This window comes from Thunnus albacares, chromosome 15 (genome assembly GCF_914725855.1).
Source record: "Thunnus albacares chromosome 15, fThuAlb1.1, whole genome shotgun sequence".
Taxonomy (NCBI): Eukaryota; Metazoa; Chordata; class Actinopteri; order Scombriformes; family Scombridae; genus Thunnus; species Thunnus albacares.
The window spans coordinates 21,762,480-21,785,017 of record NC_058120.1 but is presented as its reverse complement, the minus strand read 5'-3'; the positions used below and the strand labels follow the sequence as shown (position 1 = coordinate 21,785,017).

Below are 22,538 nucleotides of genomic sequence, written 5' to 3'. Positions count from 1 at the left end.
ATAGCTTTTTTACTTGCAATTAACATGATCTTAAACATATGTTTGTCTCCAAATCTTGTCAGTCCTATGTTCATTTCCCCCCAAGTATAAAACCTCAAATGTAAGTGGAACTTCTACTTTACTTCTAACTTATTTTCTCTGGACATTTCTTTAGCTCCTGCCAGTAAAAGCTAATAGAGGGGCAACCCCAAAAAACATGGAAGTGATTGGCTTTATTTGCTCTGTATAATCTCCAACACCTTGTACCTTGATATTTTTTCTGTGCCGGTGTTATAAAAAATCTTGTAATATTTTTCCATTCGTATTCTCTCCAAGAGAAGGAGCAAGTTGTTTTCCACTGTTGCTCATTAATCTCTTCCCATTTGTCCACTGATAACACAACATCTGCCTCTTTCTCTCATTTTTCTTTTATATAATGCATCATTTCATTTTTAATTTTCCACTCCAATATAATTTCGAAATTAACTTCCTACCCGATTCATATACCGAGGTAAACAACTTCTAACTCTAACCCATCCAGATTCTCTCTTCCTGTTGTTTGCTCTAAATAATATTTCAGTTGCAAATATCTATGAAAGTCATGATTGGTTAAGCCATATTGATCCTTTAATTCTTGAAAGCTTTTGAAGGTCCCCTTTCCAAGTTTTAAACCTCTTATTTGTTCTATTTGGTATAAACTCTGAATCATATGCAATCCATTGAAAATACGCTACAATGTGCTTTCAAGCTATTCTTTGTGATTATTTTGAACCAAATCTTAAGAGATGCGGCCAACCACGGATTCATCTCCTCTCAGAGGTGTTTTCTCAGTTCATTATCACCTATTATAGCCTGTATAGAAACACCATCTGTTGTATTATCTTCAATTTCTTTCTATCTTGCTGAGTAGGAGGGATTGCACAGATTGAACAGTGTTTTTATTTGTGCAGCTTGACAATAGAACAAGGGAGAGCAAACCCTTCCTTAATTTTGGGTAATTGCAAAGTTCTATACCTAGTTCTCGGTCTCTTTCCTCGCCAAATATATCTCAAAATCATTTTATCCCATTCAATGAAATATTTGTCTGTTACCTCCACAGATACAGTGACTTTGGAAGTATCTTCATTTTAATCACCTCAACTCTTGAGTTGATGCTCAGAAAAGCAATTAAGACTCAGATTCAAGTATCGGATTTTATTCTAGAGAGTAACAGATCATAACTGATAGATTTTAACTGACTTAAGTCTTGTGGTAGATTGAATCTAAGATATTTCATTGATTTCAATTCCCAGACAATTACATATCTTTCTCTGATGGCTTGATCTGGACTATAATTAAGGTCTAAGGACCAAAATGTTGTAAGTGATTGACAGTGTGCAGGATTTTTTGGTCCTTTTACAGTCACAGTTTATGAAAAGATTTCCTGGAGTCTGTAGTCTGTAAGTCTGTAGACTGGTTGTACAAGGTTACAAATATCGGTGCTTATGAGTAAAACCAGGGAAGAACTCATGTTTTTTTATTTAGTTAATGTATGACTGCCGCAGTCACTATTTAATCTAGAATAATGTTAAAAGCTTGAGGTTATGAGAGTAAATACATGTGGGCCCTGGTTTGAGGAGTTTCCTATTGTGTATATCAAAGGCTGCTGCTTCCCTCACCATTCACACACCAACCTGTTCATGCCAGGAAGGTTGCCCCAGAAGTAGCGAGCACGGTGGGCAGCAGACACCTCTTTGGCATCAATCATCACTGGGTTGCACTGAGGTTAAGAGAAAAAAAAACACCAGTCAGAGGGGAACCAAGGTATGAGGCTGTGCTACAGTGTTATTACAGTGTAGTGAAATATATCAACTGTTTACGTAATAGCCCAGTATTACTGGTAATGAAAAAATATGTATATCTGAATATGTGGCTTCAATGCATTTTGGACATTTTTCATTTATTTTAAAAAGGGTTTCAGCGGTGGGTGTTTTTAAACCCACAGATATCCACATCTTAACAGCAATATAAAATATATTATGACCCACTGGTGAGTGTAAGGCACTTTATTTTGCTTTTTTATGCTCTCTAGGATAGAAAATCAACTCAAGATTAAGACAATGTTCCCTTTCAACAGTCTGTGGCTCAAGAGAATGAAAACGTACCACAAGGGGGCATTCATAATCCATCAATCCTTGTGTCACTCATACTGTATGTAGTTACGACAAGTTATGGCTTGTAAGATTAGGCCGGCATGACAATAATCTAACATGACAAGTTCAGCTGCTGTAGCAGAAATATGGGTGAAGAAGCTCACCTCTAGAAAGCGAGATATGTCCCTCTTATCGCTGACACCCATGGCGACCACATTTTCAAAGAGCCAGAAGAAAGGCCGGTCTTCACCCGCCTTCGGCCGAGCCTCATGGAGCAGCCGGTAGAACTCAAAGAACAGGCGTCCAGTGCCCTCTGTGGGACAGAAAAAGTCATTGAACAAAATGTTTAAGCACAAAAGAGGGCACATACTGATTATATTCTGGTGACTTGTCTATTCAAATGTTGGAAAAACAGCATCACAAAGAGGTTTTACTCTTCTACTGTAAGTTTACTTGATATGCATTTTGCTGCATTTCATATAAAGCAAAAGGAGAGTGAACATGTTTAAACCTACCATAAAGACCTTTCCTTGCAGGGTTGACTATAGAGAGGTCATTGCATGGGCTTCCACCAATAACTAGGTCAAAAGGACCCCACTCATGTATCTGTGTAGCGATAAGAGACAGAATCAACAGAGAGATAAATACAGAGATAGTACAGATAATGGTTGTAAGATAAAGTGAACTGGTATTACACAGGTACAGGTACAATGTGCAACAACTGGCAAATACTATGTACTGGAAAAAAGAACTAATTCACTTCTACTCTTGGAGTCAAACTTACATGTTTGCGTGTGACGTTCCTCACATCGCCAACATACATAATGCGACCCTGATGCCGGACGATACCCACAGTGATGGAGTCTTCACACACCTCTGAAGCTACATAGCGATCCACTTGGATGCCAAGTTCTTTTAGCACCAACAGGCCTGCACAGGACGGGGTCAAAGGTCAGACAGAGCACAAAGAACTAAGAACATTTTTTTTACCATTTTCTGACATTTTATAGCCCAAATGACCAACCGATTAATCGATAATGAGAACAGTTAGTTGCAGCCCTACAATAATTTAAAAAAAATCTCATGCTGAGTATGCTGAAAGTGACCACTCAAATCCTAACTTTAATGCACATATGCTGCCTGCAAATCACTTTCCCCACCAATATAATGCTTTTGTATCAGCAATACTGCAATCAAACATTGTTTTCTAGTGAGTCATTTGATATAAAAATGCAAGTAAGTAAAAAATTTGCAGTTATTTTGATTTATTTTTTGACATGGAAATCAACTGTGAAGAAACATTTTTTTCTTTTCACTGTAACTTTAGGAAATGATTAAAAAGGGGGAATTTAGTGTAATCTGATACAAACAGAACCTGTCATACAGACTTTGATTAGAGGAAACGGAGATCCGGTTCTTGTCTAACCTGTTGCGATGCCGTCAAATAGTGACAGCACACGAATGGGCTTCCTCTTCTCCACCATGACTGGGGGGTAAAGCTTTGGTGGATCCTGAAATACAACACCGAAAGAAGGGGGGGAAGAATATGAGACACAAAATTTAAAAAAAAAAAAGACTCCTCAGTGAGACAGTTATTGGGGTTTTTAGTCTGTGGGTGCTTTACTCACAAAATCTTGATCGTGATTATTTGCAAAGAAATGCTGGAGACGGCTGGGCCAGTCAGTGCGACGCTCCAGCAGGCCAAACACACCCTTTTGACTGCACATGTAGCAGTTCCACGGGTCCTCTTTGATGGCAGCTAGGGCCGCTCCTTGACCAACGAGGAGGTCAACACACTCCACACAGAAACACCTGAACACAGACGGAGGAGGTTTTTACTACAATGAGTGACACATCTACTTATTTACTGTTTACTTCACAGAGCAAGGTCACAAAGTGCTTCACAAGAGTAAAACAGTTAAAAATAAGATCATAAAAACAGTAAAAAAACAAACAATAAAACATAAGCAACAAGAGACATTAAAAACGCATAGAATTACAAAACACTCTACAGCACTAGGCTAGACAAAGGTCAGTCTGAATAATCTTCAGCTGCTTTTTAAAGGCATCAGACACCACAGATCGTATGTCTAGTGGAAGAAAGTTCCACAGTGTAGGAGCCACAACTTCAAAGGCATGATCACTTTTGTTTTAAGTCAAGAGTGAGGGACAACCAGTAAGCCCATCTCAGTGACCTGCTGGTGATATAAGGGTGGGGGTGCAGGTCACAGATCTTCACAGATGACCGATCATGCAGGGCTCCATATGTCAGTAGAAGAACCTTAAAATGAATCTTAAACTTGATGGGAAGCTGATGTAAAGAAGATATGATAGGTGTGATATGAGTTTTTCCTGGCTGGACCTAGCCAACAGCCTTGCAGCAGCGTTCTGGACCATTTGTACGACGGTCCAGGGACGACTTGCTGAGGCAGGTGAAAAGGTAATTACCGTAGTCCAGCCAGGATGGATCATCTCTAGCTCAGGCTGTGACACAACAAATCTGAGTTTGGCAATGTTTCTTAAATGGAAGAAACATGTTCTTGTCAACGATTTAATATGTTGATCGAAGTACATAGCCTCATCAAATATAACACTGAGATTTCTAAGATTAGACTGTACAGCTGAAGAAAGGGACCCAATACACCGAGCAACCTTGGAAACTATTTGAAGTGGTGATAAGGATGTCAGTTTTATCTGCGTTTAACTGTAAAAAATTGTTAGCCATCCAGTCCTTAATTGCAATCAGACCATTGTGCAAAACAGACAGTTTGTCTTATCAGGCTTAAAAGAGACATATAGCTGAATATCATCAATGTAGCAGTGATATGAAATACCTTTAAATTTGCTAATAATGTGACATAAAGAAAGCATATACATAGCAAATAATATAGGACCCAAGACAGAACCCTGGGGCACACCACAGGAAAGAGCAGCATTTTCATACATGTAGGCACCATGGGACACAGATAAACTCCTATCTGAGAGATAGGAAGAGAATAAATCCAGGGTACTCCCAGAGACACCCACCCACTGCCTAAGCCTTTCGGTCAGGATGCTGTGATCTACCGTATCGAAAGCTGCACTAAGATCTAGCAGCGCCAAAACACAGCATTCACCCACATCAGAAGACATCGTTATGTCATTGGAGACTCAGAGAAGAGCTGTTTCAGTGGAATGCTCCTGATGGAAAACAGACTGGAACTGATCTAAAATGCTGTGTGCAGTCAAGAAAGCAGAGAGCTGTTTGGCAATAACTTTCTCTATTTTCTCACTAGAAGCTAATGTTCATAATGTTGAGTAAATGCATGTCACTATAAACACTAGTTACTTTACTAAACTATCCAACTGGCTCGTTAGCTGCCTAGCAAGGCCAATAAACACCTGTTAGTGCAGGCTGTACAGTAAAGGCAACTTTAGACTGTGTGACAACAACAATTGTGTTTATCGTAAGTTTACTGCATGTCGCACTGTGCGCCTATAAGAACATCTTGGTCACAATCTGACAGGCTGTTAGATTGTACGCTGAATATGTGGTGAATGGTAGCACTACGATGTGAATAGAAAAAAGTATATGAAAGCTGAGGCACAACATCAAGGAGGATGAGTGTATTTTCCCCCTAAAAACTGCACTTACGAAATGTCACGTTTGCCAATGTATTCACTGTCATTTCATATTGTATACTGATAGATCTGTTTGTAGATGTGGGTCGTAGCATTAGTCACATTGTAAGAATTTGGTCCTAAACTTCTGACACAGTCAGGATTCTGCCTCAGGCTGTCTTTGGCCAGCAAAACTCCAAATCGGTCACTGGTGGACAAGTCTCTGTGCGATCTAGGACACTGTTTTGGATTGACAACCAAATATTTAACAATGTTTCTCTCGTGATTGTAAACTTTCATCTCAGACAGCCCAAAATCACACAGGGCCTAAACAGTAACCCAACAATAGCATACATTTTCTAAACAAACCTTTACAAGGAGCCTGGCAAAGCCATCCTAAAAGTTTTGCATCTCTCATTCTGACAAGGCCATGGTTGAATTTTTTTAAAGACCTATGTCATTTAATTAATAACCTGTATAATAGATGATAAAATGACTTTCTAAATCAATCAGAGGTCAGAAACAGGCCACAGAGTTGCATAATCAGGCTTTGTTTTATATCTACAGAGCCTTGTTTAAATGGTTTTGAATGAGGTTTGGGAGTTTTGAGAGGCAGCAAGTTGTCATCAAAATGTCATCTAAATGTCAAGCCATCATCTAAACACACAGCAAGCCATTGTTTGCTGATTGGTCCAACATGTTTCGTTCTGACAAAGCTTAATCTGTTCTCAGTGGTATTTTTCTACACTTAAAGTCTGAATATGTGGGGATACTTTATCAGATAAGTTCTTCATCATTAACACTGGTCTATTCAACTGTCATACAACTGTCATACAACCACACTTTATATAATATTTATGATCAGCCGCTGCTCTACTGGACCTCCGTGATGGCGCCTGACATTGCTGCTATGGCAGCTACAAAGCCTCTGTTGTGTTTTCAATGTGTGTGCTGTACTTAAAATAGAAATGAGACAGTTGTTTTTAGATACCATGGCACTCCCAACCGTAATAAGCACATACAGTATGTTGCTTCGTTACACAAAGGATGCTATAAAATATGACTTAACCACAATACAACTGTCATCATTTGTAATCACACAGTTGATGAAGACATTGTGGCTTTTGGGGCTGACATCTATGCACAACTTTGGACAGGGATTTTTATTTACGGCTGCTATGACAGAGGTAATCTGGACAACGGATTACACAGTAGAATCCAGTAGAAACCTCACCGACAACAGTTGTTGTTTCCACACATGAGCACCTCTCGTCCTCCGCAGCAGATAGTGCAGTACGACTGGTAACCATCGTCGTCATACTGATATGCACATTCTAGGAAGCAGTTCTGTGAAAAATCGTAAAAAATAAACAAGTCAGAAAATTTTATAGGCCAACATCAAGCGCTGTGAGTATTATTAGCAAGAAAGGAGCTGTGATATTTTACGACACAGTAGTTGGAGTCAAGTCCCAGACTTTTAATGACCTCTATCACAGCTTACCTTACAGCTCTGGCACATTCCTCCAGCAAACAGCGGGTGCTCAAGGCTAACATTCAGACTTCCACAGGAGATGCAGATGTCTGTAGAGGGAAAGTGCAGCATGTCAGTGTTTAAAAGGCGGAGGTCAGAGAGGTGTGAATGCTCTGCTGTGACGCTCCAAATTTCACACTTCAATGAAATTATTTGAACATCTGTGGCGAAAGTATAGATCTAATGAGCTTAGTAGCTATGTTTGGAGAGAACACACAAAGGAGCCAGTAAGGCAATAAAAATCATGGAAATACTATGTTTTCCTCTTTTATCGCTTTATTGATGCAGCTTTACTTGTCAACAACAAGGCAAAGTGTAAGGCGTCTAAGTGTTCATCCCCTGAGAGGCCCCCCCGGTGCTGCTGCAACCTAGAGCACACAGAGGACACGTCACTTACCCTCTATGCTGCGGCACTTTTGTCTCACTTCGTGAACGAGCCGCTCTGAAAACACGACAAAAGATGCATCTGATGAGAAATGTAGGTTCACAAAACCCACACTAGACAATTAATTTGTAAGGACAACAGTTGAAAGAAATATGTCTCCTCTCAGCCTCCAAATTTAGTTCAGAAAAAAACAAAACAAATGAAAATATGTGAAATTTCACAGGTTGAAACACAAGTAAATATTAATATGGTTGTAACAGACAATCTCAGAAACATCATAACTACAAATGATCATCATGCAGCCTTCTTTCTAAAACTCAAACCACTGCACTGTTATAAAAGTTTATATTTCTGCACGAATAAGTACAGTACACACATTTTAAGAAGTAAATGCACAATTAAGTTATATTACAAGTTAAACATTTCATTTTTTTCAACACATTTTTAAAAAGCTCTGTTTTGGTAGTTGTGAAAGGTGCTAGAAGTGTTAAAATACTTATATAAAGCAGAAGGCAGAATTCTTCATATCTATATATAAAAGTGGAGAAAGTAAATCTTTAAGTATTAAAGGTGTGTCTGCTTGCTCTTTGTATTCTACAAAGAAAATGATTTTGTAACTTGAGTCTGCTGATGTATGAGAATAAAATATACTAATGTCACCAACAAATAAAACATTCTGCAGCTCATTTATGTAAATTAGGAACAAAGGCCCTAACACTGACCCCTGTGGTACACCAACTTCTAGAAGAATCCATTGTTATGACAGAAGATATTAAAAAGAATAAAGTATTACTTTTTTTGTCAGGATTCAAACTAACATAACTGTCACAGCATTACTAGCATTACAATTAAAAGTTGCATTAAATTCTTCACATGTACATTTACAGTTAAAAAAGCCTTCATGCCTGGTGAAATATTTGAGTTCAGGGTCAAAGTTGGACCAATAATCAGATGCAAATGGATCTGACTCAGAACCAAGAGCGTGAGCAAGAGGAGTAGATAAGAGGTTAATATGTAAGAGGTGAGCCATATTATTACTATTGAGCGCCACATTATACAGAGAGCTTTGAAGCATTTGGCTTTAACATATTAATTTTAGATATTCTACAAACTTACCGATAGGTATTCTAACATTAAGCGCTACCAGAGCCAGTACTTAAACTCAAACAAACATCTATTTAGTGACTTTGAAAGCCTTTTTGCCAGGTCACATCATTCAGTTTCATCCTAAATCTGCCACTCTAATGGACCTCTTATCCATGTATTACTTCTCCGACCACTTACTCTAACCCTTAAATGGTTAAATGTACAATTCAACTTAGTCCTCCCCAAGGGGAGGAATATATAAGGAGTTCATGACTCCTATTTAACCTAATAAATGAGGCACCTTACCTCGTGTCCTTTCATCAATGATGTCCTTAACCTTGGGTTTCTCTGCTGTGCTTTTGCGGGGCTTTTTGGCTGGAGGAGGCGTATAGGCTGCTGCTTCTGGCTCTACCCACATCTCAGGGTAAACCTCTTTGTACGGGTTACGCTCCTCTGGGGTGCACAACATATTAGACAATTAATATAACAAGAAACATGAATTATCAAATCATGAGCTTAATTTGAGACGACATCTATTAAAGGATGGGTTCACAATTTTTCAAGTCTATCTTAAAACAATAATCAGATGCCCAAACAGACATTGACACATGTTTATCTTGCTGTAATCATTCCTCCTGTTCAGATCAGCCATTAAAAGATCCCTTCATAATGCAATCAGTGTAAGTGATGGGGTACAAAATCCACAGCCTTCATCTGTGCAAAAATGTAGTCAAGTTTTTCTCTGCTAGAAAAATTTTAATACAACACTACACTAATATGAGTTTCAGCCATCCAAAAATGTCAAATCAAGTGCATATCTTTTAAATTTAAAAGACTTAAAAGTCTTCTAAGTGCCATATTCCCTCTTTTTGCTACTATTCTTCCACTGCAGCAATAGAGAAACAATGTCTGAGAAAACACAAAGAGAGAAATTTATACTAAAAAGACTGTAACTGTGGAAGACACCCAATTTATTTGACTAACTCAGACAGTTGAAACTTCATATTAGCTTCAGATAAATACATTTTTGCACAAAGCAATAACTGCAGATTTTGTCCCCTATCACTGATCTTCTAATGGTCAGTAAGAAAAGGAGGAATGATTACAGCAAACAAAACCTATTTCAATGCTCATTTAGGCTCCTGACTATTGTTTCAAGACAGACTTGCAAAAAATTGTGAACTCGAACATCTTTTATCTGTAACAAATAAGGGAGCTGATACTCATGAGAAGTTTCTGGGAATTGAAGAATGTCAACACTCCCAGCTGCTGGCAACAAACTGAGAAACAAGGTCAAATATTCGAGCTTGACGTAGGCTTCCTCTTACCTTCGGGTGGCTCCAGGCCTTTGGGTCCAGTGGGCTGAAATCCTTTCATAGCCCAGTCAATCATCTGCTTGTTCAGCATTTCCACTGATTTGGAGGTTTCTGTCTCATCGCTGTCAGGGCAGGCCATGAAGGCTTTGCCTGCCCGGCTGCTAGCCGACTACAAACACATTAAAGAAAATGTTTGACTGAAATTAACTGTTAATACATGTATAGTAAAGATCATCTGATAATCCAGTGTTTTAATTTTCTCAACTAAGGACTTCAGCTATCTACTATCCCTAAAAGAAGTTCGAATTTTTTTGAAATTACATTTTTTGCATCAGTATCATGATTTGCAAGATTGTTAGATGCCTGGGGAAGACTTAAACAAACTAAAACAACTGTACATTGTTATGGACCTAATGTCTGTTAGATATATGTAAAATGTGATGTTATAAGGAAGCGCTGTCTTTACATAATAGGCCAATGAGCTGCATTTTATTGGCTATTTTCATGAGTAAATGGGGCTGCAGAAAATAATTCAAACTGACCCGGTGCTCTTGTACTCACCTCCAGCACTTCATAGATGGCTTTCTTGTACATGGGCTGCTTGTTATAAGTTGGTTGGTGAAAGGCATTGTTGAAGGAACTTAAAGGCAAGAGTTTCTCTACACAGACCTGAAAAAACAAACAGAAAATGAAAATGATTGTTCTCTGCTGTGAGGCGTTACGAGTAAAATCATCCCGTTAATGTTGTTAGGTAAAAAGTGTCAAAAGATGAATGACTTATGTTTATACTGAAAAAGAGCAACTGGTTGAGCAAACAAAAAAAACATCTAGAAGAGTGCATTCAGTAGAGTGCTTATCTCCGCCAGGTGTGTCTGTGGGCATGCGGGTGGTGAAGCACCTATTGCGACGCCACCACAGCTGCCAGGTGCAACCAGCAGAGATTTGCAAAGTTTTTTGCATAGTATAGTATAGTATGGCACAGTGTTTTCTTATATGCAAAGTTTTTAATAAAGTATTTTTGTTTAGTGTGTTCTCAGTTTTCTTTAAGATACATAGAATAGTGTAACGGTATTGTAACTCCAGGGTTCCCCTAACTGTATAAAATTAATAAGGAAACAATAAATGGGAGGTTAAGTCCAAACTTTTTAATTTAAACATTGTTATTTATTGAGAACATTTTGTTGTGACACACCACACAAAATAAAACCCCTCCCTACTTCCCTCTCCCCTCCCAAACAAAGAAGAGTTGAATCTCACTCAATCGTCCCTCCTGGCTCCCTTACAGTCAAGATGGCGGGTGAAGCTAACAAAAACAGGGATTTATTCATCTTGTATTGTGCCTAACTTTAGTGGATCATCACATATCGGGTATGGTATTAATCTGCAGATGCTCCAGTTCAAGATGAAACTTTTCTATTGATGTCAGTTTTTGAGCCACAACAAAGGCCAAAATGTGACTGCAAAAGACTAGGTAAGACCTGTCTTTAGCCTAGCCGATTGCCAAACATGCCTTTTGCTATGTCATAGTGCATATCACAAAATGGCAAGGACTAATGAAAAGACAAAAGTCTAAACTTTATAATAGGCTCATAAGGAATTGTGTCATAAGAAATTGCTAATTACTGCAACCACGAGAGGTCCTGGAGCATACAGTCATAAATATGCACAAAAAATATTAGGCTGATGGGTCTAGTAGTATGCAGGATTAGTTGCAGACAGATACACACATGGACACACACACGCACACACATGCACGACACACACGACCAAACACATGATCCCCTCCAGGCTTACGCCTAGTGGAGATAATAATATGAAGAGAGAAAAGAAGGAAATTTTGCTTAATTCTTAGTGGGGAAAAAAAAAATCACCTGACAGCAATATTTATATGGGCTCTAAACACTCACCACTGAGAATTTTCCATCTCCAAACCACATGACCCATCTGGTTCCCTCAGCAGCTCTGCTTCGTCCCGTCATCCTCCAGGATACGATGTGGCCTGGCCACCACGAGAACCCTCGCAGCTTTCCCCAAACAAGCTCGCCGATGCCAAAACCACGACCGTCCTGCAGCCAAATAATGAGAATCATCCACTCACTATTAACTTCTGGGCATAATTATGAAACCATTTTAAATATTGCCTGTTTAAAGATAATAAAAAAAGCAGCACATCCTCAAAACTGAGAGATGGAAATAGGAGATTTTATGGCATTTTTGTTTGAAAAATGATTGAATCAATTATCAAAACGGGTGCTGGTTAATTTTCTGTTGATTGACTAATTGGTTTACAGAGTGATAGTTTAGGCTATAATAACAGAACATCTTTAAACTGAATGCATAAATAACTACATCTAACTTCAGGAAACTCTTCATTTCCCCCCTTAAATACACCATTAAAGGGAAAGTCAATGGATTGTACACATCAAAGTTTTTGTAGTAGTGCTACATATGTGAGAAGAGTTGTATTAATAGTTGTATAAAGCCTGTGCAAATTATTACTCAAATGACTCCCCTTTTATATTTTGATAACAGTCACACCCTGTATAACAATACTATGTACATATTTGTATATGTTGGAAGCTGTGTGATGCCTACATTGAGTGAAATATACAAACATACTATAAAAAACCTTGTTTTTTTATGCTGCAGCATTACATCAATGTAAATGCAGTGTAGTTGTATTCTGCATAATTTTACATAATTTTATTTCCCTAAAAATTCAACATGACATATTTGGTATGTTTGTAAACTTTCAGATCTCCATGAAGCTGACAGTTGTATAACAGCCCAAGTGAATAAATTCCCAAAACAAGCATGGCTGCTTTAGTCAACATGGATTAACCCCGGGCTTACTCTAAATCCTGTTTCCAATAGAAATCTCTGTAGTAAAATCCTGGTAGTTACTACAACTGGACATTAATCAGTATCTCAAAATGACTTCACCTCATACTCTGGCTCAGTGTCTGCAGACTTGGGGGATGTCTTGTCTCCACCTCCGATGGCGACAGGCTCAGGGGTCGTGGCCACAGTGGGGGAGGCGGGGTCAGTAGGCTGCTGCTGCTGCTGCTGCTGTGGCTGCTGATGTTGTTGTTGTTGCTGTGGCAGCGACGGCTTTGATTGCTGTTGATACTGAGGCTGTAACTGAGACTGAGTGTGCAACTGCGGCTGAGGCTGCTGCTGTTTTGAAGGCGGCGGGTGCTTGATTATAGAGACCTCTTCTCTCTGGGTCTCTGCTTCCCTCTCCTTGTGATCCTTCATCGTATTCATCGCTGACATCAGTTTGGCCTTTTTCTCTGCCTGAAACACAGCCCAGTGACAACACAGATGAGCTCAGGTCTTTCCAGAGGCTGAATAAATTTTGAAACCAGCTGTACACCTTACTTTTCTAAAATATTAACACATTTTTCAACAAAAATACAGGGTTGTTGTCTTGACAAAAACCTTTACAAGAACTTTGAAATTCAGAAAAATTATTGTTTAAATCAGGAAATATGTTAGACTTTCGCATCGACTCATGCATCTACAAGCATGGCAGCTTAAGAAAAATCTCCCAGAAACTACATTAAAGGTACAGTGTGTAGAATTTAGCGGCATCTGGCAGAATGGACTTGGCAGAAATGTAATATAATATTCATAAGTATGTTTTAATTAGTGTGTAATCATCTGAATAAGAACTGTTGTGTTTTTGTTAGCTTAGAATGAGCCCTTTATATCTACGTAGAGAGCGCGTCCACCGCCATGTTTCTACAGTAGCCCTGAATGGGCGAACCAAACACTGGCTCTACAGAGGGCCTTTTTGCATTTTTTGCAAGTTTTGCAGCCACCATAGGTTCTCCTACACCCTTGGAAGGGATGGGGGTTCAGTTTGTTGCAATCTGAAACCTCACCGCCAGATGATCCAACAGACATATTAGCATTTATTTGGATTCATGTTTCTGACCACTTGACAAATGTAAGTCCAATGTTCCCTCGGTTTTGCACTCCTCCGTCTCTTTAGCTGCTAAATGCTCCACAATGTTCACCAGCTAGTCGCTAATTTTCTTGTTTGGTGCTGAGCAGACAGCGTACAGCCAGTTTATCAGAACTTTTTTGCTCCACTATAACTAGCTGCCTGCTGCAGCTGGACTCAACGTTGATGAGAGCGGTGTGAGTGAACCAAAACAGTCAAGTTGTGGGCCTTAAAACCAAAACAATGAGCTCAAAGACACTAAAATACTCTGTAGAGCAAGGGGAAACTGCAGAGTCAGGTGATAATTCTCTGTGGGTTTTTCCACTTTGAGTGACACCCATCACATCACATATAGTCATTTGATCCATTGTTAATATAAAAATATTGATTAGTGCAGCTTTAAGTTGAAATGCATGCTATGTGGTATCCTGGCCATGCAGGATTCACAATAACATTATCTTACTAACAGGTATAAACAGAGACTGATGATAATCATTTAGCTGTATAACACAAGTGCTGCTCTCACACAGCTCTGCTGTGTAAGTGTAGAATCTCGATTGTGGGCGACTGAAAGCCTTTGTAAACACGTCTTTATCTCTGACTGTACGGCCCATTCATCAACAGCACTGTATACAGTAACTCTATAGTGTCCATAGCTGCAGCGTAGAGTTCACTGGGTTTGTGGTACCTGACACTGAACCGCTAGGTCGATCACAGAGGACGAGACGCAGCCGGGACTTAAGCCTCTCACAGTAAATCCCCAACAGCTGCACTCATTCTGATGTCTCTCTCTCTCTCTCTAAAACACACACATGGTAGGACTCGCATGCACACACATGCTAACTTTCTTCTCCTTCTTTCACTCTTTTTTCTTTTAAATACACACCCACACACACACACACACACACACAATATATATCTGCTGTCCCATATGTAAACACGTGTTAGTCATACTATAGGCTCCACGTGAGAGCCATGCACAGCTGTGCTTACTTTCCTCAAGTCTTTCTCAGGTTCTCAGGTCTCACACATACTGTAAATGTCCAGAGCTGAACTGGGTGTGTGGGAAGAGGAGAAAAAGGGCAAGAAGGAGAGAGACAGAGAGAGAGGGAGTATAGCGCAATCCTCCGTCCTCTCTCCCAGTGTGTCTCATAAACAATAGCGCCTTTAAAGTCCCGGTCAAATGAAAAATACATTTTCCCAGTTTTAATCCTGTGTCCCTGTGTTAATTGTTCATTTATCTCTTGTTATATGCCAAATATATGTCAAAAAAATCAGTATTGGAGTATTTTCACATCAAATTCCCTGTATTTTCTCTTCTTGTAAAATGGTTTCAAATGTTTGATGACTCATCCTGCAATCAGGGGCGTTTACAAAAGTTGATCCAATCAAATGTGGCTTTGGGCGAGTAGTTAGCCACATCGGTTATATAAAACCGCACTTCAGCGTTTGTGGGTCGTAGTAGCTAACGGAGCAATGTGGAGAGAGATAGGAAGAGATGTGTGTTTGGATATCAGTGGGCAAAAACTTTGTTTTTCATTTCCAAAACAATGTGGCTGAGGTCTAATTCATTCATCTCTCCCCTCGTTCTCCTCCTGATCTAACAACAGGTGAGGGAGATGTGTGTGGAGCCAACAGTCCTCTGTAGCTCTGTATCGCGCTTAACTCTGTAAGCCCTGCCCACTATTTTAGAGATCCAATCAAATGCGAAGGATTTGATTTAAATCCCTCTTGTAACTGAAACCACTCAAATATTCCATTTCACTGGGAAATATGTCACAGTACAGAAGCTAAAGATGCTCTAACTTCCGTTTCACTGGGACTTTAAGGGGAGGTGGTGCCTAGACGGTGTGGGGAGGGGTTTCTGCGCAGAAGAGTAGAAACATGTGCTCTTCAATCAAGAGGCTCTGCTGTGGTTTATAAATATCTGTACTGTAGTGCTGGATGGATGGTTCAAAGCCCTTGGCCATATGTGTTAGGCCTCTTGGCTCCAGCACAAGCACACTGGAGTTAGTGTTCGACAGCCTGCTTGGATGTGTGGTTCCAGATGGTAAACTGCAAAAACTAACAAATGTCAATTAAACTGCTAAATGCGTTATGTGTACAGGGAGAAACAATCTGTAATCATATTGGTGAGTCAGGAGAGTAGTTTCTAGGGCAGACGGGAAGAAGTGGGCTGACTGAGAGTAACTGCAAGAAAGGGTATGAATTTAGTCAGAGTAAGCTACTTCATGTCTGGTGACCTGCAATCACAGGTATACTGAGAGATTTGTAAATGGCAATAAAGCAGCCCAGCTACTGTTACTGTGCTCATTTTGATGTGTTTAGGGGTCAAACTGTCTCCAGAGTTCCTTCCCCTCAGAGCCAATGAGAAAGTGACGCTGAAAATGCCAGTGGGGGGAGGAGAGAAAGTACAGTGGCTATAAGAACCAGATATTTGTCTCTGGACTTTTTCCCAGTTGTAAATGCCCCCTTTTGGGGGCCTCACAGTGTGTGCAGCTCCACCAGCAAGACAGGCCCTCCGAGTCTAAAGGGGAAAATAGGAAAGGAGGTAGTGGAGACACAATGCGGTCTTTATCATTTACGCACGCCTGCCCGTCACTGACAGCTCAGAAATACCACCACTTATATCTGCTGTCACGCTGCGCTGAAGACAAATAACAAAAATGACAGCAGACATACTATAGATATAAACACAGGAGAGCAACTGTGTTTAAACAAGCTCACAGTGAAAACATCTACACATTTTACTCATGTGGAAAAACAGTGTTAATTATTAATATAATGGAAAACTCCTAAGTTACTGTACTTACAGTAATCGTAGGTTTTGCTATGGATAGAAGAAAGGTGAAAACAGAAGCCCTTTAGGCCTCTGGCAGAGTGTAGAGACATGTTGGGTGCACAATACGGGATAATCTGACTTAGAAGTCTGTACAGCATGATACCCTGAGGGCTCAAAGGGTGACAGAGTGCACTGGGAAGCAGAAAAAAAGAGAAGAGATATTGGTCTCTGGGGTGCTCAGATAATACCATAGTATCCAATCTGGGCTATACTTGTTAACAAAAAGGTCACATTTATTGCGTAGCTTCAGTTATTTATAAGACAACAACAGTCTATTATAAGGTTGTTAACTTCAAAGGGAACAACACAAGTGTCAAAGAGTCAAAGAGTCAAAAGTGTAGTTGTTTAAATGAAACACTATAATTGAAAACATTAATAAAATTAAAGTTTTCTTGTGGTATAAACAGATTTAAACAAATTGGATATTAGAAAAAGAGATGATAAAGTAGCAGGAAATGTTTCTACGATCAAAACAAACATGCATTCTGCAAACTCCGAGCAAAGGTAAAAGTTAGATGAAATAAACTGTCACTGAACATTACTTCCTCACACAACGTGACAGCCAGCCTTTGAAGCAACACAAAAGAGTTTGACCTTTGAATGCAGTAGTCTCTCATGCGCAACAGGCTGGAGAGACGCAGCGGGGACTGTTTTGTGTAATTGTTTGATGGATTATACAGTGAGATATGTCTTCAGTGCAACGACCTAAAGCTCATCTGCTGAGCAGGACTGCAGACAAATAAAAAAAAAACTTCCCTTAAGTTACGACAGGTGTAGTTAACTCGAGGTGCTCAGATCAAAAACTCTGCAAAAACTGATCCTATAACTTGAAAAGGCTGCTTTTTAAAGTGGAGATACTGTCTGAAAATGCACAAGTGGCAGGTTCTGTTGTGCAGCGATGTGGCTAACGCATTCATTAGCCTGATTTTAGCACAGATCCATACAAAGGCTGTGTATTTCACGAGTGGCCTTGGGGGGTCACACCAAAAGAGGCCATCTGGTTCTCATTGTATTGCGTCCTTTTAAGAGATAATTAGGAATATTACCGACACAGCCATGAATACATAAACAGAATTCCCCATGAATCCACAAGTGGAGTTGTTAAAAAAGCTCCCTGAGGAGTGTGCCCGGTTTACTCGAAAGCCCTTTAAAATCTGTTCAAGTAATCAAATTACTGTTCTTACAGTAAATCTATGTCCAACGTCAAACAGAACAAAGTGCATGATAATACAAAGGAAAAGGCTTTGAGGCCTACACAACAATTAGACCTCTTTCCCAGTTCAATTTTCTGTAAGGTGAAATCACAGTGGCTCTGAGAAAACAGCAACATTTCTAGGTAAATATATTTGACCTAAAAAAAAATGCTACTCTGACATTTCTAGGCGCTGCTACGAAACAGGAAATAGTTTCAGCACATATTCACCCCACGGGAAAAACTTTTTTCAAAGAAGCAACTTTTTCCCAAACACGGCTAATGCCTGCTCACTCTTCCTTTTTAAAGAGACGGTTTCCCTTTAAGCCGTGCAGAGCAGATGGTCCACAACAACTCTCGTGGAAATACCTGAAGTCAGCATATTCCCCTCACTGTAAGCAGGCTAATCAGACATGCACACTATCCCCCCGTGTTATCAAACAAACAATGCAGTGCACATACCCATACACGCCAGCGCGCAACCCTCATAATCCAGTGTGGGGCTTGAGTTTTTTCACCCCCACTCTCGGGGTAGAAGAGATCGCTTAAAAAAAGAAAGCATGAACATTTCTTTGTCTGGGAATTCAGGGTCAGGTGATTGCCGACAGGAATTCTGGTTGGCTAGAAAGGACTTGCAAAATGTTGGCAGTGAGCCAAGAGGCTGTCTTGCAAGCAGGGCTGGAAATTTGCTGCAAACCTCATCTTCACCCTCATATCCATAGCACAGAGTTCATTTCCATAGCTGGGGGAGGGGTCAGGAGAAGAATGGGGGAGGGAAACAGAGAGGGAGAGACGGAGAGGTCCACTGTAACACAAGGCACATGAAAAAAAGAGAAAGCCCATTCCTGGAGAAAGTGCAAGACAGCAGTAACCCTTTCAGCCACCATGTCCTCCCTGCTGCAGGAGCATGCAACAACAAAATGCTCTGTGGCAAGAACATAACCCAAACTAAAGAGGCTATGCATTATATTACTCCTCAGGAAGGCTTTGATGCCAAAACAAATCAGTCTTTGTGAAAATTAGATCAAAGCTTGCAATATGCCAGATGAGAAAAAGGGGAAAAAACAGGCAGAGCCACAATTTGCATCTTGCAAATCCCCTTAAATCTCAGCCTTGTAGAGCCACTTGTTCAAGAAAATCCACCTCTCTTTGGAAAATGTGAACTCCCTACTTCCCTCGTATTTTACATTTCACTTGTAGGACCCCGGAATGTCCTGCTAATTTGGCAATATTTCCTCCCTCGAGACATTTTTATGGCCGCTCCCCGAGCCTTCTCCAGAGGAGAGCGGAGGGGGGCGGGGAGACAGAAGAAATGGAAGACCCCATGTTGATACTACGGAGACTCCTCATTATGTAACAGATGAAGTTGCACTACATCACATTACTACTAGGAGTCATATTTAACATGACTAAGTAAGGAGCAATGTGGGGAACTTAAATTTATAAGGATTAACTGCATCATATTGCATTGGGAGCTTTTAACAATGTTCCAAAAGGAAATGAGACCTTGGAAAAGTTGCCACATTTACAGAGGAGAGCTGTGTGATCATTCTCAATGCAGTAAAAAAATACTATTCTCATTGATAAAGCACTCTCACTACAAGACCCACAATTTAGTAGCTTTTCTAGAGTTTTTAATCAAGTCACTTGATGAGAGTTTGCTCATTTAACAGGTTATTTTTCACATATTTATTTTTCAGAGCACTTTCATGGACTTCTTCTCCAATTTTGACTTAAAAGTTGAAATTTAAAGTGTTTTCTTAATTCTTGAAACAACAACTGACAAAACAATCTCACCACAGTCCACTTAGTAGCTGTTCCAGAGCTTTCAATCATATCACAAGATCTGTCTTAGCAGATAGAGTGTTTGATCCCAAAAATCTGATCAATCGAAAGCTGCAAAGCAGCTAAGAAACTAACTCTGTGCTGAGATTGTTGTTAACTTCTGTTTCCTAGGTCAAGAATAAACATTCAGCTGTTTATTACCTTACTCTACACTTACGTGGACAATTTCACTTGAACTATTTTCCATCAAAGAAATAGTCCCAGTGAAATCAGTTGATAGCAAGGTCTGTGGCTTATACAAATTAACACGGATGTTGTCTCTGGAAAGAGACGATGAGTTTTTCAAAACCTTTGCAAATATCTGGCTCGCCACCATTAGGGGTAAGAGGGAAAATATGTTTTGGGGGAATTTGGGTGAATTGTCTTTCCTCCAACTTAACATTGGAGGAAACACCGAGGTAAACATGGAGGGATTAAACACCGGCATGCATTCCTGGCCACATGGATCTTCTCTGCCAAGCATCCTACAAACCAATGTACAGGCATTTGACAATAGACTGGACAACCTCTGTGCCCACATCAGTTTCCAATGGAATATCAGTAACTGTAATGTCCTTTGTTTCACTGAAACTTGGCTAAAGCCTGGAATACCGGACAGCGCCATTCAAACAGGTGCCTCTTTTTCTGTATACCGATCTGACAGAACAGAGGACTCTAGCAAGAAAAAAGGAGGAGGCATGTGCTTTATGGTGAATAAGGATTGGTGTGACAGTGGGAATATTAAAATGCTATCCTGTTCCTGTTCACCTAATATGGAGTTATTGTCAATCAAATGGAAACCACACTTTCTACCAAGGCGATTTCCATCAGTCAGTCTATGTTCCACCACGGGCGAGTGCAGAGGCTGCCCTGTCAGACCTTTGCAAAGAGTTGAACTGCTCACAAACCAGTTATCCTGCTGCCACGCTCATTGTAGTTAGAGACTTCAATCAGGCTAACCTTAAAAAAGTTATGCCTGACTTCCATCAACATACTGACTGTGCCACAAGAGGAATAAACACTCTGGACCACTGCTTCACGCCATTCAAAAACGGCTATTGAGCGGAAATGCTACCCACATTCAGTGATCATGCGGCCATCTTGCTGAAGTCAAAGTACGTGAACAAACTCTGATGCATTCCCCCCATGATGTGAGAGGTCATGAAATGGTCAGGTGAGTCAGAGGCCGCCCTACAGTCTGCACTATATGACTCAGTCTGGTGCACGTTCCACGACAACCACTGTCAACGTCACCAATGACATCAATGGATTCACTGAGTCTGTGGTGAATTTAATTTGTGAAACAACAAAAGCAACTGTACCCAAAAATACAGTTAAATCATTCCACAACCAGAAACCATGGATTACCAGAACCATCCTGGATGCCGTAAACACACTCTCTGCAGTCTGGAAACATGGACAATTATAAAGCACCATCCTTTGATGTAAAAAGAGCAGTAAAGGAGGCAAAAAGGGACTATGGGAGGAAAGTGGAACTACAATTCCAGGAGGGTAATCCCAGAAGCATGTGGCAAGGTCTAAGAACCATGACAGATTACAAGCCCACACCTGCACCCCCTTGTCAAGTGCTAATGCATCTCTAGCAAGTGAGCTAAACAACTTTTATGCTTGCTTTGAGGCCATCGGCAGCCAAAAAGCTAAAACAGCTGAAGCAGAGGTTAATGGATGGGTGGGTGCACCTTTCACACCTCATCACCTTTTCTGAGCATGATGTCAGGAGGGCTCTCAAGTGTGTGAACACCAAGAAAGCAGCGGGACCAGACGGTATCAGTGGGTGGGTCCTCAAACTATGTGCTGACCAACTAGCGCTGGTGTTCACAATGATATTCAACCTGTCCCTGGTTCAGTCTGTCATACCCACGTGCTTCAAGAAGTCCATCATTCCTGTGCAAGAAAACAAGACCAGCCTGCCTGAATTACTACCGTACAGTGACACTCACGTCTTTAGTGATGAAGTGTTTTGAACGGCTGGTCAAGGATTACATCTCCTCCTCACTATCCAGCACACTGGACCCACTACAGTTTGCCTACTGTCCCAACCAATCAAAGGAGGACGCCATAGTACACATCCTCCACATCACCCTATCTCACCTGAAAAAGAAAGGGAGCTTTCTGAGATTACTGTTCATTGACTATAGTTCAGCGTTTCACACCATAGTTCCCTCCAGGCTTGTCACAAAGCTCAAGGACCTGGGATTAAACACCTCACTGTGCATGTGGATCCCTGACTTCCTGATGGGCAGACCCCAGGTGGTGAGGGTAGGCGGACACATCTCTTCTACCCTCATCCTTAACACAGGAGCACCCCAGGGTTGCATTTTGAGCCCCCTGCTCAACTTCAAGTTCGCTGATGACACAACTGTGTTGGGCCTGATCACAGATAACAATGAAAAGGCCTACCTGAAGTAAGTAGAGGACCTGGCCCTTTGATGTCAGGACAACAACCTACTCCTGAACGTCAGCAAGACTAAGGAGCTGATAGTGGACTTTGGGAAGAAGCAGGAAAGGAGCTTAATATCAACAGGTCCTCAGTGGAGAGGGTGGGGGTCAGCAAGATTCAGGAGTTGACAGTGGACTTAAGGAAGAAGCAGGGAAGGAACTACGCCCCCTTAATATCAACAGGTCCTCGGTGGAGAGGGTGGACAGCTTCAAGTACCTTGGTGTCCACATCATCGAGGGCC

The 22,538-nt window shown here is 40.6% G+C and overlaps 1 protein-coding gene across 5 annotated transcripts in view; it reads right to left on the bottom strand.

Moving 5' to 3' along the window:
• dnmt3ab (DNA (cytosine-5-)-methyltransferase 3 alpha b) overlaps positions 1-22,538 on the bottom strand; it is a 54,832-nt gene that overhangs the window by 5,707 nt on the left and 26,587 nt on the right. For 3 of the 5 annotated variants that reach the window (XM_044374282.1, XM_044374281.1, XM_044374286.1), the window contains 14 exons: positions 12,973-13,326; positions 11,937-12,095; positions 10,591-10,698; positions 10,042-10,198; positions 9,020-9,166; positions 7,640-7,684; positions 7,213-7,292; positions 6,946-7,058; positions 3,740-3,923; positions 3,538-3,622; positions 2,896-3,041; positions 2,627-2,717; positions 2,276-2,424; positions 1,638-1,738 (listed from right to left, as the gene is read on the bottom strand). In XM_044374282.1, coding sequence (XP_044230217.1) covers positions 1,638-1,738; positions 2,276-2,424; positions 2,627-2,717; positions 2,896-3,041; positions 3,538-3,622; positions 3,740-3,923; positions 6,946-7,058; positions 7,213-7,292; positions 7,640-7,684; positions 9,020-9,166; positions 10,042-10,198; positions 10,591-10,698; positions 11,937-12,095; positions 12,973-13,326 — 1,919 coding nt within the window. The remainder of the gene's footprint in view (positions 1-1,637; positions 1,739-2,275; positions 2,425-2,626; positions 2,718-2,895; positions 3,042-3,537; positions 3,623-3,739; positions 3,924-6,945; positions 7,059-7,212; positions 7,293-7,639; positions 7,685-9,019; positions 9,167-10,041; positions 10,199-10,590; positions 10,699-11,936; positions 12,096-12,972; positions 13,327-22,538) is intronic. The other 2 variants (XM_044374283.1, XM_044374287.1) reach the window with 1 other exon arrangement.